Source organism: Cololabis saira, chromosome 24 (genome assembly GCF_033807715.1).
Source record: "Cololabis saira isolate AMF1-May2022 chromosome 24, fColSai1.1, whole genome shotgun sequence".
In the NCBI taxonomy this organism is placed as follows: domain Eukaryota; kingdom Metazoa; phylum Chordata; class Actinopteri; order Beloniformes; family Belonidae; genus Cololabis; species Cololabis saira.
The window spans coordinates 9,927,476-9,950,164 of record NC_084610.1 but is presented as its reverse complement, the minus strand read 5'-3'; the positions used below and the strand labels follow the sequence as shown (position 1 = coordinate 9,950,164).

The window sequence follows — 22,689 nt, the reverse complement described above, 5'->3', positions numbered from 1 at the left end:
TAAGGAAGGCGACTGCTCATATAGCTCGATACAACACCCACTTGAGCATGTTTCCCTCTATTTGTGTGTCCCACCACCACAGCTGCCGTAAACTCCAGGGTCTCACTGATGAACGACTCTAAAATATCATCTGCAACTTAGATGAGATACTATTATGTGATTAATCAGTCGTCCTTTCCTAATGTGACAGATTTATTTAATTTTTTTTTATTTAACCTTTATTTAACCAGGTAAGTCAGTTGAGAACAGTTTCTCATTTACAATGACGACCTGGGCAAGAGGTAGCACAAAGAGTCAAGCACATACAATCACAGTGAAACAAACAATCAAACACGATATATAAAAAACACACACCACATAACAAAAATATGAGTAAAAAGTGGTAGCGCTGGTCCAGAAGAGTTACAAACATGCTCATTGATCACAGATTAATGTTGGGAGTGTATTTTTGAAGGAGGAGAATGGGATGAATGTGTGAAGTTGAAGTGTTTCCTGCAGATGATTCCAATCACTAGCAGCAGCCAACTGAAATGAATCATGGCCAAAGGAGGTTCAGGCTTCTGGAAAGACCAGGTTACGTTGGTCCCGATTACTGATATTAAGTAGTGAGCAAAGATAAGAAGGGCTGCTTCCAGTGATGGTTTAGTAGATGAAGTGATACCAGTGGATCTACAAGAGTGAAGTGAAGGCCAGTTGATAAGTGAGTAGAGGCTACAGTGATGGGTTTTAAAAGGAGCACCTGTAAAAAAGCGGATGGCGGTGTGGTAGATGACGTCAAGTTTATTGAGAAGGGTTTTGGAGGCAGACCTATATACTGTACTATACCGTAATCTAGAATTGGGAGGATTGTCATTTTAACCAGAGCGTGCTTTGCAGAGTGGGTGAAAGACGCTTTATTGCGGAACAAAAAAACAGGTCTGACTTTAACAGGAACATGTGGTGAGGTTCATGATTGCTGAGGCACTCACTCCTTTAGGGTCAGATTTACAACTATATAAACCCAAAAAAAGGGTAGCTTATTCAATTGGCTACTGGTTATTTCATGTCTCATCAGCATTCTTCACACAGACACACATACACAAGGTACGTAGAGATAAGAAAAAAACGTTACAATTACAGCAGCGAAAGAAAGTGAATAGAGGGCATTTGCTCTGCACCTTCTGTGTGTTGGCCGTCGGAATTCATACAACACAAATGAGAGTTTGTACAAAGAGTGTGCACTAAACTTGTAGTCAAGACCAACTAAACCGAGACATCAGCAGCATCCTGGTTCAGCTGCTTAGTTTCCATATGAGGTTGTATTCAACTGCAGCTCAATAACACAGAGAAGTGGATGATGATGTTGAACTCACTATAAATGTTTTCATCAATCAGCTGAGATCAAATGTGTGGCGACTGCACTACCTCTATTTCTACACTATTGGAGGATTGACTCCAGTGCTTTTAAGGATTGACATGACTACTAACTAGTCCCAAAATCATCTAGCAGAATAACCAGCCTCCAACACCCCCCTCCACCTCAGAAAAGTCTAATGAATAGTAAATATTACTGATTTAAATTGGACTTAATTTGTAGATGAAATGTGACTTTTAGATATTAAAGATACAACAATTACTTGAAATTGCATTATTTACCAATATAGTAGCCAGATTACCCTGTATATCAGCATCACTGAAATGGACCTGATGGTTGAAACCCGGTACCGGGTCCAGCAGCGGTATGCACCAGTTCATGTGTGGAAAAAGTTACTCAAGTGCTGTCAGGGTATTTTCTTTGAACTGTTTCTCAAACAAGAAACCTTAAAGCAAATATGTGAAAACTCCCAAGTACGTTTTGTCAACAAAGTATTTGATTTATAACAACTCTATGCAACAATGATGGCACCCCCAACACGAGCAACACCCTCAACAGAACGCAATTTTCTCTACCCCAATGTGGAGGGAGAAACTGGAAAAGCCAGTGAAAGACTGAAATGAAAACTGTTTGTGGTCTTACCTTTATTTGTAGATGAAGTCCATGCGCCTCAGGAACAATCTGCAGCAGATCCAGGAGATTTGAGTTCATTCTTCACCGTTTGTGAGCTGCACAGTCCGATGAGATCAGCCTTTAGTCTAACAAAGTAAAAAAACGTTGCATATTTTGACAGGCTCTGCAGTTTGGTGTCATCAAAATGTTGTGACATCTCATTAAATGTTGTACAGTGACCAGCTCACCAAAATGTGCAGTCTGAAGTAAACCGTTTAGCTCCATTGTTAATCTCTTCCCGTTTTGACTAAAAGTCCAATTGTGAGAAATTTTTAAGTTAAAAATTTTAATTTTTTCCATGTTGGCAGTCAGACGAAGCAACGCATCAAAATAAGCAGCTCTCAGCTGTGCACTTGACTCTGGTGCGTAGAAGAACAGCAGCCTCGAGCACCCGTCGACTCACGTGCGCCCCCTTCGGTGCGGCAGAGTATTGCATACCTGTCAAGTCTCCCGTTTTGGCCAGGAAACTTTAACTAACGTATTTTACCCCTCTTTCCCGCTGTACTCCCATATTAGTATTTTCCATTAAATTTCCAGTTTTATAATATAATAATTTTAAGAAAGCATTCTTGTGCCTCTACAAACGGAATTGTCACTAACCTCGCGAGAACTGTCCCCTGCTGTAGCCTGGGAGGCAGTTCTCGCGAGGTTAGTGGAGACAACGGGAACAAATTCGGAACAACAAATCAGAGATGGATGGATGTAACAAGAGTGAAGGCATTTCTGCCAAAAAAGCGAAGACTTTGTGTAAATATCTCTAAAAATGGGATAGGGAATTTACTTTCCTAAAGAGGTGCTGGATGGGGCTCAGTTTACCCGCTCTGAAATATTTGTAACTGCGTTTTTAGTGTCTCTCACGGGGAAGGACCGATGTCTGTCAGCAGCACCAGCTGCAGGCTCAGAAACATGCGTGTAAAAAAAAAAAGTAAATGTTTCACTTGAAGACAATCAATGTGTATATAAAGTCAAAATGTTTAAAATAAATAAATGTGCTTTATTTCACTTTCATGTTTTCATTTAGGTTCTATTATAGGAATTACACACATAGGAATGTCCACAGCATTTCAGTGTCTACAAAGGTAAAACTATCAGATTCTGACCACATAATTGCAGTTTGTAACTGGTTGACAGGTAGTTATTTCTTGTAAACCTGTCTTAAAATGTAAGATACTGGACCTTAAATCCAAAATTTGACAGGAATGGTTTTATGTCGCATCAGCAAAACTAAATATGTCACTTACAACATTCAACTTTAATGGTTAGAGACAGCCAGTATTTGAACAGGAAATATGTAAATTCAGCGATTTTGACTATAGAAATGTTCGAAATTAATCATACATAAAGATCGGTGGACAAATATTAATATTCATTTTATGTTATCATTATTATTCTTTTTACTTGTGATGATGACAGGTGAGGCTCTACCTCACCCGCCTCCCCTGACCGCACGTCCTTGGACTTTAGAGAGTAGTGTATTAATGTGGACCGATTTCCGATTTTCTGTCTGACCACATATCCTCTCATCCTCTGCCTCCGCTTAGGTTCGGAGTTCTGCTTCCGCAACTTCACCAGCCCGTCTGGCATGATCGAGTCCCCGGGCTTCCCGGACAAGTACCCTCACAACCTGGAGTGCTCCTACATGATCATAGCCCCGCCCCACATGGACATCACGCTCACATTCCTGACCTTCGACCTGGAAAACGACCCCCTGCAGGTCGGCGAGGGGGAATGCAAGTACGACTGGCTGGAGGTGTGGGACGGCCTGCCGCAAGGTGAGGCAACTCATCTCAACACCAGCCTGCTGGATAGGAAACTCGTTTATGAAGCGCTTTGAACATGAACTCGTGCAATTCCCTGCATTCCTACACACACATTTGCATACCGGGCTTCGATTTCCCGAGCTGCCACCACTTTGATGTAAGCAGGCTTTCTTTACATTCCATTATGTTACATAGAGGAAACATATTTCACACAGGGAACAGAAAGTGCTCCAACACCCCCCGGGGGGCAGTCCTTTCCCATGGTCCTGTTCCTTCTCCATAATAACACCCTTCATCACCCCCTTCCTATACTCCCTGCCCTCCTTCCTTATCACCTAGTTCCTTCCTCCCAAGCGAGTGAGAGTGACGGCCGTGATGAGTATCTGCTTGGATCCAGTAGGAGGAGCCGAGCGGTGCAGAAGCTGAGATCAGGAAAACATTTGAGGATGTTATCAGGGGCTTTGATGGTGACCACCATAGGGTAGTACGAGTGGCTAGAAACTGATGAAATGCACATTGGAGGTGGTGAGAGGTTCATTTCTCACCCTTTTTTTTTTCTCCCCGAATTTGCCTGCTTCTTTTTTTTAGAACACAAAGCTGGGAACTAAGCTCTAATTATTCCATTTTCCGTCGCTAAAAAGGGATCCAAGTGGATTTAAAATTCCAATTTAGCCTTGAATTTGGCTGAAAACAATTTATTCCTTTCAAACTTAAGAATTAGGAGCAAATGACAGTGTAACCCAGTTCTAGTGAGCTGAATCCTCAGGCATGGAAGACGAGATGGAAGGGTGAGGAATTTTAAAACGGGAGTAGGGGGGGTGGGGGGTGGCTTGAGACTATTTTAATCCTCGGTGTTTGTGCGCTTGTATATGAGTACTGGTCTGCAGCTGATCCCAGTGCAGCTTGCATGAAGGCAGGGATTCCAGTACCCCTGCTGGGCCCTGGCCGAGACACGCATGGCAGATGGAGGGACGGCCGGTAAAGGGAGAGTGAAGAATGGGAGGAATAGAGAGGAATAGAGATCGTGGGGGGGGGGACGTGCTGTGACTCATTAGACAACACTTACTGAACCAGCATGGCCACTGGAAACCTGTCTTTACAGGACTAGATCCTGTCTTTTTCTTCATTATTCTAAATTGTCACACTGTCTTTTATTCTGAAAGGTTTTATTTGAATCAATAACACATTATGAAAGCAGTAAAATGCAACCAGATGGGGTTTGTCACTGTGGAGTAAGCATGTTAGATGTTTTTGTTACAATATAAGGCCGAAAACAAAGTGATGAAGGCGCGTTTCCTTTGCAGCGTCTCCTCTGATTGGCCGCTACTGCGGGACCAAGATCCCTCCGGAGATCCAGTCGTCCTCCGGCTTGCTGTCCCTCTCCTTCCACACCGATATGGCCGTGGCCAAAGACGGCTTCTCGGCGCGCTACAACATGACACAGAAGGAAGTCACCGACCGTGAGTGTGAGATAACGGCATACACATCCTCTGCACACCGCCTGCTTTTATTCCATCTCTATTTTCTCCTCTTTCAACAGTTTTGTCTCTGTCATCCCTGCCGACTCTTATCTCCCTTTCTCTATCGTTCTCTCCTCTCCCGCTCTCGATCTTCTCGGTATTGCCTACTTTAATGCTATTTCAGTCTCCATGCTCTTTCTCACCCCTTTTTATTCTGCTCTCTCCTGAAAGAGCCTCCTCCCGGGCGCAGACTCGCACTATTCTCTCTCACAATCTAAATTAACTTTCCCTCAATTTACCTCTTCTCACCTGTTGGACTGATGCTCTCTCTTTGTCTTGGCCTATATGCACTTTTCCCCACAATAACCTGCCTCTTTCCATCTGTCATCATTTCTATTGAACCTTCCATCCATCTTTCTTCTACAATAAAGCAAATGGCTTTCTTTATCTCTCTTTTTTTTCCCCCTATCAGCATTCCACTGTAGCACGGTGTTCGGTATGGAGTCGGGGAAGATCAGCGATGACCAAATCACAGCTTCCACCACCTTCTACGACAACCGTTGGTTGCCCCGCCAGGCGCGCCTCAACAATGACGACAACGCCTGGACGCCGGCGGAGGACAGCAACAAGGAGTACATACAGGTATTTATCTGTGTTTTTATGACATTGCTGAAAGAATTAATTTGCCTGAAGTGAATTAAGTCATTTATAACCTTTTAAAAACTCAGATTTAGTCTCTTTATGTCCATTTAAAGTCGGTTTAAGGAGACAAATGTAAGTCAGTAATGTCACACACAGACAGGATTTAAAAAATGATTATAATTCCAGCTGTGAAGTGACCTCAAAGGCCACTTTCACTTGCTGAGGACGATACATTTCTGTCGGTGATACCAGGATCTCCTAAACAGGGAGGACAGACAGCAGTGTACAGACACACACACACACTCACACACACAAAGGAAATGGAGGAACTGTGAATTGATGATAAGGAAGTGCTTCTGCACTCTCAATCTTTCCTGCCTCAAACACACGGACGCATGCACGCCGCACCGATGAGAGCGAGAGGAGCCCGTGATTGATGAAGGTGCTCTCCCGGAACGCAGCCGAACACCACGCCATTGATCTCTGCTTCCAGCCCTCCTCACCTCACACACATGACAATGCACACGCTCGGCGAGCTACCACCGAGGGCTCCTCGGCACTAAGCTGCAGTCTGCGTCCATCCCCCTGCTGTCTGCGTGATGGATAGACGCGGCAGCTGGTCCGTCTCTGGTTTCCAACGCCACAAATCCTCCAACTTACAGAGATTTTCTCTTTTTTTTTTTATTTGCTCTGCTCACTTTATGAAAAATAAAACTCAATATAGGGTGTTTAATCTTTGCTTCTCCTTTTTTCTGCAGGTTGACCTTCATTTCCTCAAGGTTCTGACGGGGATCTCCACGCAGGGCGCCATATCCAAAGAGACTCAAAAGTCCTACTACGTCACCACCTTCAAATTGGAGGTCAGCACCAACGGGGAGGACTGGATGGTGTACCGGCATGGCAAGAACCACAAGGTAGGCTCAGAAGACTCTAATTTGAGTTGACAACATATTTATTTTTCCGCATTTCTCCCCATCTTTTTCTTTTTCGACGACACATTCGGTTTTCTTTTCCACGTCTATGTAGCGAAAGTGTATCCAGAGATCGTTTAACCCTAACCCAGACAAAAAATACTTGCGTGGCCGGCCATCGGCCCCTTTCTCTATGTAACTTTGTTTTTAATTGACGTGAACCTAGAGCTCTGCGTTAACGGCATCAGCCTCTAACCTGCAGCTGCATCTTCTGGATCTGATTCCCCGCTGCAGCGACTGGGATTGAGGACGTGACGTCACCCAGCAGCAGAACTAAACCAGAGGAAACTACTGAAAACATGGAGATTAAGGATCTTTGTTAGAACATTTTGTCTCGTTTTGGTCAACGAAAATGAAGACACATTTTAGCAGAGTTTTTATTTTGTAATCTACATTTTAGTTTCGTTTTTATTCATCTAGGATATTGCATTATATATTTCTTTATCGTCACATGACCAGCATTTTCGTTGCGTTTCCTTTTCCTCAGGCGATAAAGGTTCGTTGACGACGATATTTAGTCATAATTTTCCTTGACGAAAGCAACTTTGGCTCACATATGCTCGCCGCATACTGTACATTCCAGGAAAATGCTCACCAGCAACTCTAAACTGAAGTGAAAGTGAGCCCCGTGTACACTTTCACCGGGATTTGAACTCGGGAGCTACAAGGCCTCCTTTTCACACTACATTTGCGCTGCTATCGCGGACCGTTCCCCGATAACAATGGCGGTTATGTTCATCTCCGAGGCGTGTCAATCGATGCAACTTTCCCTTCCAGGGCCGTTGACGAACTTGAGGCATGACCTCAGTCATGAGAGTCGGAGAGAGGAGGGAAACCTGACAAACAAGAACAATGCAGCCCTCTATGTGCGCTTATCTGGGCTTGCAATTCAGCATCTCGCTCAGATTAACGCACACATATGAACACACACCTGGGGGTTGTGAAACCTCTGGACTTATGCCAGGTGTGTATGAGACTCATGCACCACCGTTCAGTACAGAGATTAGGCATCATTGCTCAAACTTCCTGGTTTAAACTCAAGGTGAAACCACGTGTCTCCGCCTCATTTAATGCTTAAGGTCACTGGCGATTTGAAGCAGAAACATTGCATGTGTTTGTGGGCCAGGGGCGTAATCCACATCCACTTATCCGGACTGGGGGGGCCCCCCCTCTGCGTTTTCCAATGATTAGTTTGGGTGCATCCAGTGGGGGGTATTTGATGTAGAGATTATTGGACGAAAAAAAGGGACTCTGACTTTAAAAAAAAAGAAAAAAAATCAACATCTGTGTAATTTATTAGAGCCCCCGGATTCCCCCGTTCCCTCCCGAGTACACACTCACACAACCCACACTCGCCTCCCTCCGAATAACCTCTGGCTGATCTCTGTCTGGAGATGTGCGCGCACATACAGTATGTATGTAGCGTGCGCGTGTCTGGTGGTGCTTTGTAATCGGAATCTTTTAATCTGTCTGGACACAAACTCACAAAACAAAGTATTTGGACGCATTCAGACGTGGATTCAGCCGGATGCATCAGGATGCATGTTGCAGTCATTATGGAAGAAAGATGATCCAATAAAAGATTGCTCTTTTTTTTCCCTATGAGTTTCTATAAACCAATCCGATAATCTAAATACCTTGATATTTACCCCTTTTGCACTTACTAACTGGCATTTTTCATCCGGATGCTTCCAACATTAGGAAACATGGCAGGAGGTCCTTCAGTGCTGCTAGTATTTCACGCCAGTTTGGCTTATAAGCACCGTATAAAGGAAAAAAACGCAGCAACTGTGGCAGCGAGAGACTTGCTGTCTGTTTAAAGATTAACACGGCAGCGGCATCTGCACTCGACTCGAGTTAATCCAACTGAAGAGTTTGAATGTTGCTCCAAATCAGGAATGAGAGTCTGCCCCTTCCACTGGGGGGAAATGATTTAATCTGGGTGAAAATGTAGATATTAAACATGCCGTCTGTATTTAATGATGATAAAGACACGTCATGGATCGCCTCGGGGCAGAAGACGTGATCGTGATGGATAGATTTTGACGAATTACAGGGAAGGCCAATTTGTAGCCGTGATTTTAGCTCGGTGTTGCTCCGTGAAGCCGACAGCGGACTATACGACTATATCCTCCTGCTCCTCATCCATCAGATGGTCGGCCGCTCCCTATGGGCTGTGGCTGAATCTTTCGTGACCAGTAATCCGCGACTCATGTTCTACAAACCCCCAGTTAGCCTGTCCTAAGCCCCCCACCAAAGAGCCTTAAGTGGTTGGAGCTCACTTCTCAGCAGGGGGTCCGGTAATGACGGGGATTTGCTTCTTCTTATTGTCATTTTAACAGTGAGATTTACGCTAATGTGTCTTATGAATTGCTCTTGCATCAGTAATGTGCTCGACGTTTGTAAAAGGATGAAGTGCATCAATGCATCGGATATGAACCCCTGATTGATTGAGAAGCGATGGGTTTGCAGTAGCCTCAGAGGTCTGAGCGGTTCCTGCATGAATATGTCGGTGGTTTCACTGATTACAAGCAGCTACTGGGACGGCCGCGGCAACGACCAACGTTTAAGAGCATCTGCTGGCTGACCTCAGCCTTCCTGCCGCAGCGTTTTGATGTAAAAGTTTCTCTCAAGACCATTCAAGAGCCTTAAAAACTTGCAATAAAATCTTTTAAATCAACCCTATAACAAGCAGGAAGCCGGTGGAAGGACGACAGCGCTGGTGTAAGAGTATATGTCCACTTTTTCTTTACGTCGTAGCAGCTGCAGGTCGGTGATCCGCCGCCGCCGTGCAGAAGCGGATAAAACAATCTGAGATGAAATAATCAAACCGCGGGAACATCCTGGAAAAGGCCACATAGAGATAAACAAGCTCCCACGTGCTCCTGGAGTCAATTTAGAAGCATTAACAAGCCTAACATGCACGTTTCAGGACCGTGGGTGGAAAATGGAGAACCAGAGCGTCTGATTACCCACATGAAATTATATCAGATTTGTTTATTTTTTTTAAAAACAGTCTGTAGACAAAGATCCTGTTGAATCTAGTTGGCTATAAGGGAACCAAGAATAAGACTTTTTCAGTGATTTGTGTGGGTTTTTTTTACAGATTTTCTACAAGCCGGCACATTTTCAACTTGACACCAAGTGCGACTCGTTAACTCCGGGTCACACTGCTTACACATGCAGCTCATTACTTGATGAGAAGCCAACACACACCGGGATTGCACATCTCACACATTCATAAACTCACACTTAGATACAAGCGCACAATGACATTTTTTTTTTTTCCTTTTTCTTGACACGCGTGCCCATAGAAATTAACATTAAAAGCACCCGCTGTCATCCGTCAGCATCTGGGAGGAAACTCCCTACAGCCCCGGTGCTAAGCAGGCTTTGTGTTATTGAAAAGTGAGGTTGAGCTGTGCTAAATCTGTCACACACACACACACATACGTGCTTATCTGTGTGAGCAAAAAAAAAAACAGCCCATGCAGCATTTCAGCCCCGGTCCTCCATCACTTTCTGTCACAGGCACGCAAGATTTGTCTTCATGCTTATGCACAATACAAAACAATCGCCGTAATTCTGCATTTTGCACACAGATTCACTCCAGCGCAATTGTTAACATCTGCACGGCGTGGGAGACGTTGACCAGAGGTGGTTTGAGGATCTCTGTCAGGCCTTTCTTATGCACATGCTCCACACGCTGGCAGCCACTCTTGCGGGGAGGTGGCCAGCTGGAACCGGTTCCTACCGTCAACATCTTCATACGGAGGATAGAAAAACAAAGGAACGGGAGGAATGGGGCTGGAAAACGGAGTTGGGCCTTGCTACATCTCCCATTGGTGCCTTCAGCTCGAGGAAAAAACACCAGCATAGGGAGGAGATGTGCCAAGGGAGAGCTGGAGAGATGGTGCACGACTCCAGCTGGGATATATACGCTTATCGGAGCCTCGTTCTCCAGAAGATGTGTTAGTTCAGGATAGGGCTGGGCGATATATCGAGATTTTAATATATATCGATATATTTTCAAACACGATATGGTACGAGACAATATCGTTTATATCGATTTAAAAAAAAAAACATTTTTTTACTTTTTTTTTTTTTTTTTTAATGATTTTGATATAGCTTATTTTGTGACAAATTGACTTGAATGTTTTATTTGAGATTTGCACAAATGTTTTGTTATTTGCACAACTGTCAACCTCAGTGGAAAAGTCTGCCTGTTACTGTCTACATTGTATTAATTGCACAGTGTATTTTAATTTAATTGTTATGCAGGAAAGGGATATTTGTTTTATTTTATTCAAGAAGCATTTTTATTCTATATATGCAGGCAGTTTATTTTTATTTCATTTGTTTTATACATTTTGATATTGTGCAGACCTCTGTTACTAAAGGAACCTGTGTGACATTTGGCACGAGGCTTTGTATTAAAACTGACTGTTTTTTTAAGGGTTTGCCTCAGAAAAAAATGAAGCTAACAGAGATGCTATGCTATAATGCTTTGGGGGAAACCCCAATTAAGACACAGAAAAAATATCGAGATATATATCGAGTATCGCCATTTAGCTAGAAAATATCGAGATATGACTTTTGGTCCATATCGCCCAGCCCTAGTTCAGGATCTGAGATGGTGTTTTTCACCGTGGCACACACGTCTCAGGCTCTCAGAGGGGTCATCAATACTTAAATACCCCCAGCACACAAACAAGCCTGACCATCACTCGCCGCCACGCGTGTGCGTGTAATGGTCTTCGTTATAATTTCATGACCCTCCGCACGACGAGACACAACAGGACAACGTGAATTATTCACGTGACGGGTGTGGCTCTTATGGTGCGAGTAAAAATTCCAGTCGTCAGGCAGATTACAGTAGTGGCCCAGACAACAGACTGGCAACTGCTGGCACGCCACCCCTCCTCCGCCCCGCCACACGCACAGATGTGCTTTTGAAACCTACATTTTGTCACCGCCGGTCCTTCAAGCTGCCTCCTTCATCAACCAGTTAGTCAAAAAGTAACCATGTTATCAACAAGTTTGTCAATGAGCAACCATCTGCTTCCTGACGCCATTAACCTTTAACCTTGGAAGCAGGAGGTCGAGGAGTCAAGGGAGCGACCTCTCAGGTATCCTGACAAAGGAGCGGAGGAAGCAGGGAGGACAGAGCGGAGAACGGACTGGCCACTTCTCTTTCTAACCATAATGAGAAGAATAAGGCCGAACAAATAGCTCTTTTTTGCGGCGGCGCTCTTGGCCGCGCTCCCGGCTTTTATACGAGGATGAGGACAAAAGAAAACAAAGCTGCTGGCAGCGCGGCCCGGTTGGGATGACGGGGATTTTTTCTGGGAAGCTGAAGTTTTTCAAGACGATTTTACAGACATTATCCAAGATTTCTCACTTCAGAAAAATAACTATTCCTGAACAAAACATGCGACTGTTGTGTCTTAATGTGTATTTAGTTTCACTTTAACGAGCACAAGTGGCTCCTGGATCTTTACTTTTTGTGTTTGTTCTTGTGCTTCAATTATCCTGTTTGCTCAATTATGATTTTTCTAGTGGACTTGAAGCCTTTGCCAGTAATTTTCTTGGAAATTGAGGAAATTCCACTGATTTGGCTGTATTGCCTTGTTATGAGATAACTGCTTGGATGGAGCACTTCCTGTTCCAGTGAAGAAGCTCTTCGTTTTTCCTACACACCACTCCCTGCCTCCGATTCCACATTCCTGTCTTCATATCCATAACTTACATCCCCTGCCCTCTGCTCAACCTTTTTCCTTTTGCCTGTCCCCTCTCTCCGACCCGCCTCTCTTCATCTGGTTTCAACTATTCATCCGAGGGCACCCGTCCTCCCTGTGGTCTTTTTTTCTGTTTTCCTGTCTCTTCCGTCTTTCCTCCCTGCTGCTCTTTGTTTCGCGGGGGGAGTTACCCGGCGGTGGGAAAGGTGGAGCGGTTGCATGTGAGGGCAGATCCATTGTCACACACTCGTCTTGCTGCGTGGGAGTTTACATAACCCCCATAAGGGCCTGCATCCACCGTTTGGGCCTCGGAGGTAAACATAACAGCTGCCTATCTTCATTCCAGCAGCAGATACGGCGGCGATAGCCCCCGCTTATCTGCTCCAACACCCCTACTGCTTTGTATTACCGTCGTCAGCTCCACTTGATTGAATCAGGCCATGCCCAAAATCAAATAAAACCCCCTTGAGTGGGATTTTGAAGCTATATCGCTCATGTTCCCTCTGGTTATGGAATTTCTGGAATGTCATTTTTGGAGGTGTGGGAATTCCACAAATGGGTCACTTTACATTGAATACACACTTCTGACTTTAAATTATGGGGAAACCTAATTTAAAATCCATTTTTCAGGCGGTGTTACTGACGTATGGGCCTTTTTTTAGACGTGATGGTTTAAATCTTCTATTCGGCTGATTGTCGCTGCTGTCGTTCCCTCGTTCCTGTGTGTGTTGAGTAGGAATGGGCGATATTTTACCGTTCACGATAAACCGTCAAAAAAATTCCCCACGGTAAGAATTTGTCATCTCGTGGTAAAAACGATAAATTCTCGTTAATGACGTTTTTGTGTAAAGCTGATTTATGGTTCTGCGTTAAATCCACGCACAACGTACGTGAAGGAAGGAAGGAAGGAAGGAAGGAAGGAAGGAAGGAAGGAAGGAAGGAAGGAAGGAAGGAAGGAAGGGAGGGAGGGAGGGAGGGAGGGAGGGAGGGAGGGAGGGAGGGAGGGAGGGAGGGAGAGAGAGAGAGAGAGAGAAAGAAAGAAAGAAAGAAAGAAAGAAAGAAAGAAAGAAAGAAAGAAAGAAAGAAAGAAAGAAAGAAAGAAAGAAAGAAAGAAAGAAAGAAAGAAAGAAAGAAAGAAAGAAAGAAAGAAATGAGCCAGAAAGAAAGAAAGAAAGAAAGAAAGAAAGAAATGAGCCTGAAAGAAAGAAAGAAAGAAATGAGCCTGAAAGAAAGAAAGAAAGAAAGAAAGAAAGAAAGAAAGAAAGAAATGAGCCAGAAAGAAAGAAAGAAAGAAAGAAAGAAAGAAATGAGCCTGAAAGAAAGAAAGAAAGAAAGAAAGAAAGAAAGAAAGAAAGAAAGAAAGAAAGAAAGAAAGAAAGAAAGAAGGAAAGAAGGAAAGAAGGAAAGAAAGAAAGAAGGAAAGAAAGAAAGAAAGAAAGAAAGAAAGAAAGGATGATGAGATATATTTATAGTTAAAAAGATGGAGTGGAATTGGTATTTTTTTTATCGTCATTTTTATCGTTATCGGTATAAATGCCAGAAATGATCGTGATACATGTTTTAGTCCATACCACCATCCCTAGTGTTGAGGTTGTGACGCCGTGTGTCTTTGCTGGTGTATTAACAGCAGGTCCCCTATCAGCCACCACGGTCAACCACAGACCCAGTGAATGGCACTTAACAGTCACTCAGTCAGTTAAAAGACGCTTCCTTTTTGCTTATCTGCAAGCGCGTGGGACGTGTTTGTGTGGGCTCCTGCGGTTTCCTGTGTCTGTGCGGCTTCAGTCGGTAGCCACCAACGCCAGGAAGAAAAGACTTCGAGGGTGATGAGGGAGCTGTCGAGGGACGCCGGTTTGCTCAAGCTTGAAGGAGAGATTCAAGAAGAATATGGATGTTTAAGATGAAGGGAATCAGATGTTAACAGCGGACAAAGAGCTGAGGGAAGAGGATGTGGAGAAGGAAGGAAGTAGGGGGAAGTTATTCAAACCGACCAACGGGGAGTTCTGGTTGAGGGTAGACTGACACATAAAGGAAGCGTTGAGCTTACCTAGTGATGCTTTTGAATATTACTGGCAATCACGGGTTACTTTTCCGCCAAAAACAGGAAGAAACTTAACCACCATGACTGTATCCCCCCCCTCTGACCCGTCTACCAAACCCTGAGGATTTGGAGCACATGGAAGGAAGGGAGTGTTCAAGGAGAGGACGCCTTAGGAAGAGAGCTGCTCACATCCTCCCCACCTGGGCAGACTTCCTGTGTGTGATCGGGCTCGGTCGAGTCGGGGCACGTCTCCCACAGCTTCCTATGACCACCAGCATGTTGAGGGATGCCGTGTGTGTGTGTGTGTGTGTGTGTGTGTGTGTGAGGAGAAAACACCATCCTCGGCTGGGCTTTCCCAGCCTCCCATCGCTGCACCCCCGACCTCAGAACACATCAACAGCTGGGCGGGTGACATTGGATCCGTGTTTGGGTTGTCTCTGCTTTGTCCGGCCTGGCGCTGCGTGTGTGAAGTCAAGCGAAACCGTGCACAGTGGGAGAGTGTTAAAGCACAAGCTATGTGTGTGTGTGTGTGTGTGTGTTCGGGAGCATGTGCTGCTCAGCTCCCCCTGATAGTAACAAATCCCTGTTTATTTGTATTTGTCTTCCTGTCCAGATTTTCCACGCCAACACGGACCCGACCGAGCTGGTTCTGAACCGCGTCCCGCAGCCGGTGTTGGCCCGTTTCGTCCGCATCCGACCGCAGTCTTGGAAGAACGGCATCGCCCTGCGCTTCGAGCTTTACGGATGCCAGATTACCGGTTAGATCTCCCTCCTTTTAATCAATACAACGTTTTAATTAATGCATCAGACTAGTGTTGTTTCTGGCAGCTTGTTCCAACTTTAGTCTAGTCTTTGGGTCAAGCTATCATTTTAGTTTTTATTAGTTTTAGTCACGTTCATACTCCTTTTAGTCATGTCAAGTTTCAGTTGACTAAAAGTCTGAGCATTTTAGTCAGAATTTTCCAAGACCATTTTAGTCTAGTTTTAGTCAAAGATTGTATTTAGACAAACCCATTTTACAATTCAAACAAGGTAATCTTATTATTACATTATTGTTACCTTATAGACTCAAGAATACATTCATTCCAGATACAGAAGACTCTAATTTGAGTTTGCAACATATTTATTTTTCCGAATTTCTCCCCATCTTTTTCTTTTTCGACGACACATTGGGTTTTCTTTTCCACGTCTATGTAGGAAATTGTATCCAAAGATGGTCTCTTCTTCTTCTCCAACCCCAGAGAAGATACCCGCGTTTCTCTATGTAACTTTGTTTTTAATTGACGTGAACCTAGAGCTCTGCGTTAACGGCATCAGCCTCTAACTCTGCAGCTGCATCTTCTGGATCTGATTCCCCGCTGCAGCGACTGGGATTGAGGACTAACGTCACCCAGCAGCAGAACTAAACCAGAGGAAACTACTGAAAACATGGACATTAAGGATCTTTGTTAGAACATTTCGTCTCGTTTTGGTCAACGAAAATGAAGACACATTTTAGCAGAGTTTTTATTTTGTAATCTACATTTTAGTCTCGTTTTTATTCGTCTACGATATTGCATTATATATCGTATATTTATTCATCGTTATCGTCACATGACCAGCATTTTCGTTGCGTCCCGTTTTCCTCAGGTGATGAAGGTTCCTTGACGACGATATTTAGTCATAATCTTCGTTGACGAAAGCAACTTTACAGCCAACATACTCACGCATCAAGGCTCTGTCTCGCACGCCTCCCCCCCACTGTCTTTGAATATAGCAAACCCCGGGCTAATTAGAGGAAACTTTAGCGCTGCTCTTGCTTTCAGAGGCACCGCCGGTGTCATTTCAATCATCCAGAGCTCCTCCACTCCTTCTCCCTGCTCGCTTTCCATCTCCGGCTCCCCTTAACAAACCCGCTCTTCCTCTCACGATTTAGAAAAACTCTTTTGATGCCAACTCTTTGCTCCGTGAGCTCCTCCACACCGAGAGAAAACGAGTCCCGCTCAATCATTCATGGCTGCCTGTTAACTCTTACATCAGAAACTGTGATTCAGTTCAGCCTCAACAGCTGCTGTTGAAATAACAGCCCCCCCACGACAGCACAGGTACACCCATGCCGTTTCTAAATATAGCACAATGACCTCAAGAGCAGTTGCACCTATTGAAATGTGCAGAGAAACCTCCCACTGGCTCCCAGACACACACATTTATCTACACTTCCTGTGCTTTTTTTAATCTATTATTTACATCCCCACTGCATTCGCAGTGACATAACAGCATGAAAGTTTGATCTGTGTTCTCTTAAACCGTCAGCACAACTAACATCTCCCCAGGTCCCTTCCTGCTGCCGTCTCTCTCTTCCTCCGTGTCTCTTTCTGCCCCCCCAGAACTCCCTATTATACCCTTCTTATCCCGTTAATCCTCATTTCTCCCCCCTCTCCATCTCTCCAAGCGAGTTATTTTCAGAACCGCTTGCCTATCCATGTCTGTGTGGATTTCGTGGCCAAGTGCTTTCGCGTGTCTCCGTCAGTGCACGGCGAAGCATGCTGCATAGTGAGCAGAAAAAGGAAAAAAAAAAAATCACGGGGAAAAAACATTCATAGACGCTTAAATGTAACTATCAGCGTGAGACATAAAGTGCATGAATGCAAAGTAGCTCCAGACTGAACATGCTTTTATCTCACTAATAGCAGCCTAATTGCATATTGAACATGAAGCAGCGCTGCGTTGCACATCATTTTTATTCCTCCAGCCCTGCTCAGTCTTTAACTTCATCTTCTCCTATTTCTTGGAGTCTGGACTCTTAAAGCTTAGCGGCGTGTAGTGCAATCCTGCGGCAGAGCTTAACAGCTCCCTGGTGGGAATGTGTGTAACAGTGTTTTAGGTTGAAACTTGGAGGGGAAGTAATCCCCGCCCGCTTTTCTGCCTCCAGGTGCCCCGTGTTCGAACCTGCAGGGCCTGCTGTCCGGACTTCTCCCCGACGCTCAGATCTCGGCCTCCTCCACCAGGGATATGATGTGGAACCCCGGGACGGCCCGACTCGTGGCTAGCCGCTCCGGCTGGTTCCCGGCGCCTGCACAGCCTCTGGCGGGGGAGGAGTGGCTACAGGTACTGCTCTGAATAATGCTTCATTTATTTCCTGAAGGGATGCTTTAAAAAATTAAACAGCTGGAAAGTTAGAAGCGTAGCACACATTGTTGAAATCTCCTGTTGCTCGGCTCAAAGCTGATGCTGTCACATGCAGTAACGGCAGGTCTTTCTCCTTTGTTTTCCAGTCTCTGTCTCTCTGAGAATATGTTCCAGTAGCCATGTCTTAGTGAACCACACAGCACTTAATGCCTGACAGTCCCAATTTATCTCCATCAGACCTCCAAGCTTTTCCATTTTATGTGTCAGTGATCTCATATTCTCCGGGACAATTGAGAAAAGAAATGGTTTCGACTTCCTGATCCTTTCTCTTGTTTGGTTTCCTCCCGCCCTACTTTATCAGCATCTTACTTTAAATCCCGCCGGATTTAAGGCATTTGGACTCTGCATTACATTACCTGAGCTTCGGGAAAGCTCAGTTTAACCCATATGTAAACCACGCTCCCGTTGTCATGGTTACTCCTGCTGGGGGATGCTCGGGAACAGCCAGAATTACCGGCATAGAAAGATAAAAAGATGATTGTTTTTAGAGGAAATAAAAGGACACAACTTACATTTAATTTCATGTGCTTTTGTCTTCATCTGACCCCTCCAGGTGGACCTCGGTTTGCCCAAGACGGTGCGCGGTGTCATCACCCAGGGGGCACGGGCAGGAGACCCAGGAAGCGGAGTGACCACGGATAACCGTGCGTTCGTTCGGAAGTACAAGGTGGCGCACAGCCTGAATGGAAAAGAGTGGAACTTCATCGGGGACCCCAAGACCAGCCTACCCAAGGTGCTTGAAGCCAGCAGACGAGGGGACATTATCGTCACTTTTGAGTGTGACCATTTCATAACCATTGCAACGGTGTGTTTTGTGCAGATCTTCGAGGGAAACACACACTACGACACCCCAGAGCTCCGTCATTTCCAGGAGACAATGGCGCAGTACATCAGGATATATCCGGAGAGGTGGTCCCCAGCAGGGATCGGGATGAGAGTGGAGATACTAGGATGTGACCTTCCAGGTAGGACACGCTGCTATTTCCCGCGTGACAGAGAGTCATTTCAAATGCGATCATTTGCCGCCCGCAGTATTCCAGACTGAATTATTCGCCAGGTACATAATGAACTCAAGTGAGCTAACCAGAAATGAATGGACCTTGAGGAAGGTGCCTCACGAGAAAAGTGAGGCTCGCATTATAAATGCATGAGAGTCATCCATCTGCCTGGAGTGAAAGCAGACACACGGTGTTAGAGAGAAAAAAGGGGAAATGTTTGGGTTTTTATTCCATTCTGATACCGATTCACTTGGAAGATTTGCGTCAGGCTCTCTGTTAGCTCCTGCGAGCGTTACGACCAGGGTTTGGTTTGCAGGAATGCATCCCCGGTGAGCGAGAGCGCTGGTTTGTTCGGTTTCCAGCGTGATCTGTTACCCAGATGTGCTTGTGTGCTGGATCAGGAGCGAGCAGTGTTTAGCAGTCTCTTTGTGCCTGAACAGGATGACTAAACCGCCGGAGCTCAGCACGCTCAGCGCAAGCGGGGCTTGACACAAATTCACCAAAAAGAAATAAAATAAATGTCTGTTACAGGTTCTGACCTTGACAAATCAAGAATCCCTCATCTCTTTTGTCACCTTTTCCGACAGTGAGCATGAATGCTCATTCTAAAAAACGCCTATAACCATCATTATTTGGGTTTATTTTGATGTTTAACGATCAAACATTAAACCGCCAGACTCCTGCAAAACACATTAACCGTTCATCGACGAGTGACTTGTGGAAAACAACGCAGCAGCATTAAACAATGAACACTGACGGCGGAGATGGGAGCTAAATGAAAAATAAAGCACCTTGGAGATTAGCACTTTTACAGGGACATGATTTCCATCAGAAGGATGAAAGCTTGAGAGGAAAACATGGTGCACAATGCCATTGTTAGGAGGCACATATTGTTCACACACCACTAATACACAGCAGGAATAATGAACCAATGCTTACATCCTGTAAATCATTCATTTCCCCTCCCACTCAAACCCCTCCGTCTTTCTCTGTCTTCACCGCTCTGATTTATATGTTTTAAGCTGAGGAGAAAGTGGCTCGTCCTGTTTTTACGTTGCAGCAGCTACGTGAGGCAGAGTAAGGGCTCTCTCTCTCTGCCTGCAAATGGTTGCAGTTCTGTGTTTCCCACCCCGAGGCCCGGTGCGTGGGTCTGTAAATGTTTTTGTTCTTTTTTTTCGGTTGCCATGCCTCCCCCTCTTCCCCCTCTCCTCCCCGTACTCTCCTGTTACTCATCACGCGCATCTCTTTTCCATGCGCGGTGCTGTTGGTCCTGACTCCTGTTTCCCCTTTACTCCGCCGCAGCTGCCTCTCACGCAGCACTTCTGCCGTGACAGGTTTTTTTCCTCCTCCTCCTCCTCCTCCTTCTTCTTCTTAGTGTACGTTCTCCCCCGAATGAAAAATTCATGAGTGCAGGAGGAGAATTTTAGAGGCCTGTAAAGAATATGGTCTCTCTCTTAGTCTCAGGAACAATGAATGGGAGCGCTCACTCGCGCATGCATACCTGTAATTTAAAGCTCAGGTGTCTTAGCTTCACGCTGCACTTCCGTTCCCTTCCAAATCCCGGTTAAAGCAGCTTAGCTTGCTATGAAATGATGATAGGTTTCAAAGATTTATCCCACCTAGCCCTTCATAATGCTCTCTGAGCACTTCATGTGCAGTGGTACTGTTGCATGTGTTGCCTGCATCCCCTTACGGGGGCAAATCGTATCCTTTTAGGGTGAAGAGTTGGTCTTTAGTGGAGCAAACAGGGACTCCTGGAGTTATTCAGCAAGTTTAATGTCCTGTATGTGTGTGTGCATGGGGTAAACCTTGATCTGAGAGCTCCACCCTCCAGAATATTAAACGCCGACTGCTTGTCTTTCCCGCGGTGTGCATGCTCGGGTTTGTAAGTGTGTGCGTTCATCAGCGCGTGCCCGGGACTGCCAGGGAGAGATTTACACAAAGGCTTTCTACATAATTGAAGATTTTTCTGACATATTGCTGAGTCAGAGTTCTTTTTTTGCGAGTGAGCGATGTGTTTCATGTAAAGAGGTGTTGGCCGTCATCATCCTATATGTGTGTGTGTGCAGCTGCACCACCGGTGTCTTACTCGTTCGTGCTCTTGATGATGACTTGCATCATCACCTGCAGCAGCAGGCGCATTATGTAAGGCGGCGGTCCTCCGCAGAGGGACATTTGCTGCATTACAAGGTCTTCTGTTGCACGGCGAGAGCCCGAGTACCCGGTGTTGGCTCCGACAGAGTCCCCGGCACACAACAAGGACGGGGCCCCCGGGGCGAGGTAGGCAGGTCACATACGTTATCACGCGGTCTGTTTCCATCCACACAAACGCACTAGTCGGTCCCGTTCCCATGGCCCCCCGACACTCCTGTCACACCCTGGAAAGGTCAGCGCATTTACAGCCGTGACAGGGTCTGACCTTTGAGAGCGCAGAGTACTCAGGAGCTGGGGAGAATTTTAATGGACTAGATTGTGTGTTTTGTGTTTATGTGTTTAGTTTTAACACACAGGACAGGGCCGGGGGGGGGTGGGATTGTAAGCTGGCACCCAGGTAATGTGTAGAGTCTTGGTTTGAGCTCGAACTTGACGACTCAAAGGTTAGACTGGAACACGAAAGCAAAACAACAAGCGTGAACGGGGTTTGAAAGAGAGGAGGAAGAGGACTGTTCCTCATCCCACCTTCCAGCAGCGATAAGAGTCTCATTAGGTGCTTGATGACTGGCATAAAGGACGTGACATTAACACCGGGTTAATGTCAGAGGCCGTCACCAGCTGTGGGCCGAGCCTTTCATCCCCCGCCGTTCTCTCCAGACGGGGGCCGTCGCGCTCATTTCCACATTTCCGAGTTTCTTTTGAACGGATGGGTCGTGTATCACGTCGTGTTTGCCGCCTTTATTGCTTTTCACAGTTCTGAAATGACAATAACAGTCACGCGGAAAGGAGAAAATCCACAGCGGGAGGCGCTAACAGGCGTTCAGTGTGGTGAATCGGTGCCACTCTATTTCCCTTTCGGTGTTTTGCTTGGGGTTTTACTTTCTCAATGAGATCATCAGGCATCCAAGCCTCGGGGTTGTTTGGTTTGGCTTAAGCGAGACAAGGCAGAGAAAAGCTGACAAAGGAGCCGGAGCAGGAATCGGCTCTGACATTAATGTTAAACGAGTGCTGGAAGTTTCTGCTTTAGTGAAAGTGACACAAACAATCGGCTGCGTGAATATGGCGTTAACGGCTTCTAGGGCTGTTCGATTTTGCCCAAAAATAAAATCTCGATTTTTTTTCTCTAAAAATCCGATTATCGATTACGATTATTTTGTGAATTGACAAAAGGCAAAGAAATGATTTCAAATATGCTGTTTTTTTATTGAACATTTGCCCCATTGGACTTTAAGTGCAAACTTTGCTCTTATTAAACCAAAAAGGAATGAATAAAGTGCAAAACTCTGTAAAATAAGTTGAAAAAAAGTTTTAAAAAATATAATAAAATATAAAGTTTTATCTCTGAAAAAAAAAAAATCAGCAAATCAGCACTTGCAAACATACAGTAAGTTATATTTCCAATTAAATAAAGGTATCAAGAGGTATTTCCATCAATCATTAATATGGTATCAATCATTAATATGTGTGCAGACAAGGTAAAAAAAAAAAAAAGAAAAATCGATTTTACGATTTTCACGTTTTAACATCGTTCTAATTACATAATCGCGATTACGATTTAAAATCGATTAATCGAACAGCCCTAACGGCTTCACGTCGTGGTTAAGCAAACAGGTAGTGGAGGGTGAAACGGCGTGCGCGCTTCCTTCCTTCACGTGATGAATCTCCAGTCTCCGGCTGGGATGTGACCCCTCCACAACATACAGGGCCTGACCCATCTGCTCCCTGTAACAC

General features: G+C 45.1%; 1 protein-coding gene across 3 annotated transcripts in view; it reads left to right on the top strand.

The window, feature by feature from the left end:
* The window catches only part of nrp2a (neuropilin 2a), a 60,241-nt gene that overhangs the window by 23,126 nt on the left and 14,426 nt on the right, over positions 1–22,689 (top strand). For 2 of the 3 annotated variants that reach the window (XM_061716101.1, XM_061716103.1), the window contains exons 4-11: positions 3,568–3,798; positions 5,091–5,252; positions 5,719–5,888; positions 6,647–6,802; positions 15,252–15,396; positions 17,550–17,725; positions 18,360–18,539; positions 18,627–18,771. In XM_061716101.1, coding sequence (XP_061572085.1) covers positions 3,568–3,798; positions 5,091–5,252; positions 5,719–5,888; positions 6,647–6,802; positions 15,252–15,396; positions 17,550–17,725; positions 18,360–18,539; positions 18,627–18,771 — 1,365 coding nt within the window. The remainder of the gene's footprint in view (positions 1–3,567; positions 3,799–5,090; positions 5,253–5,718; positions 5,889–6,646; positions 6,803–15,251; positions 15,397–17,549; positions 17,726–18,359; positions 18,540–18,626; positions 18,772–22,689) is intronic. The other variant, XM_061716102.1, reaches the window with a different exon arrangement.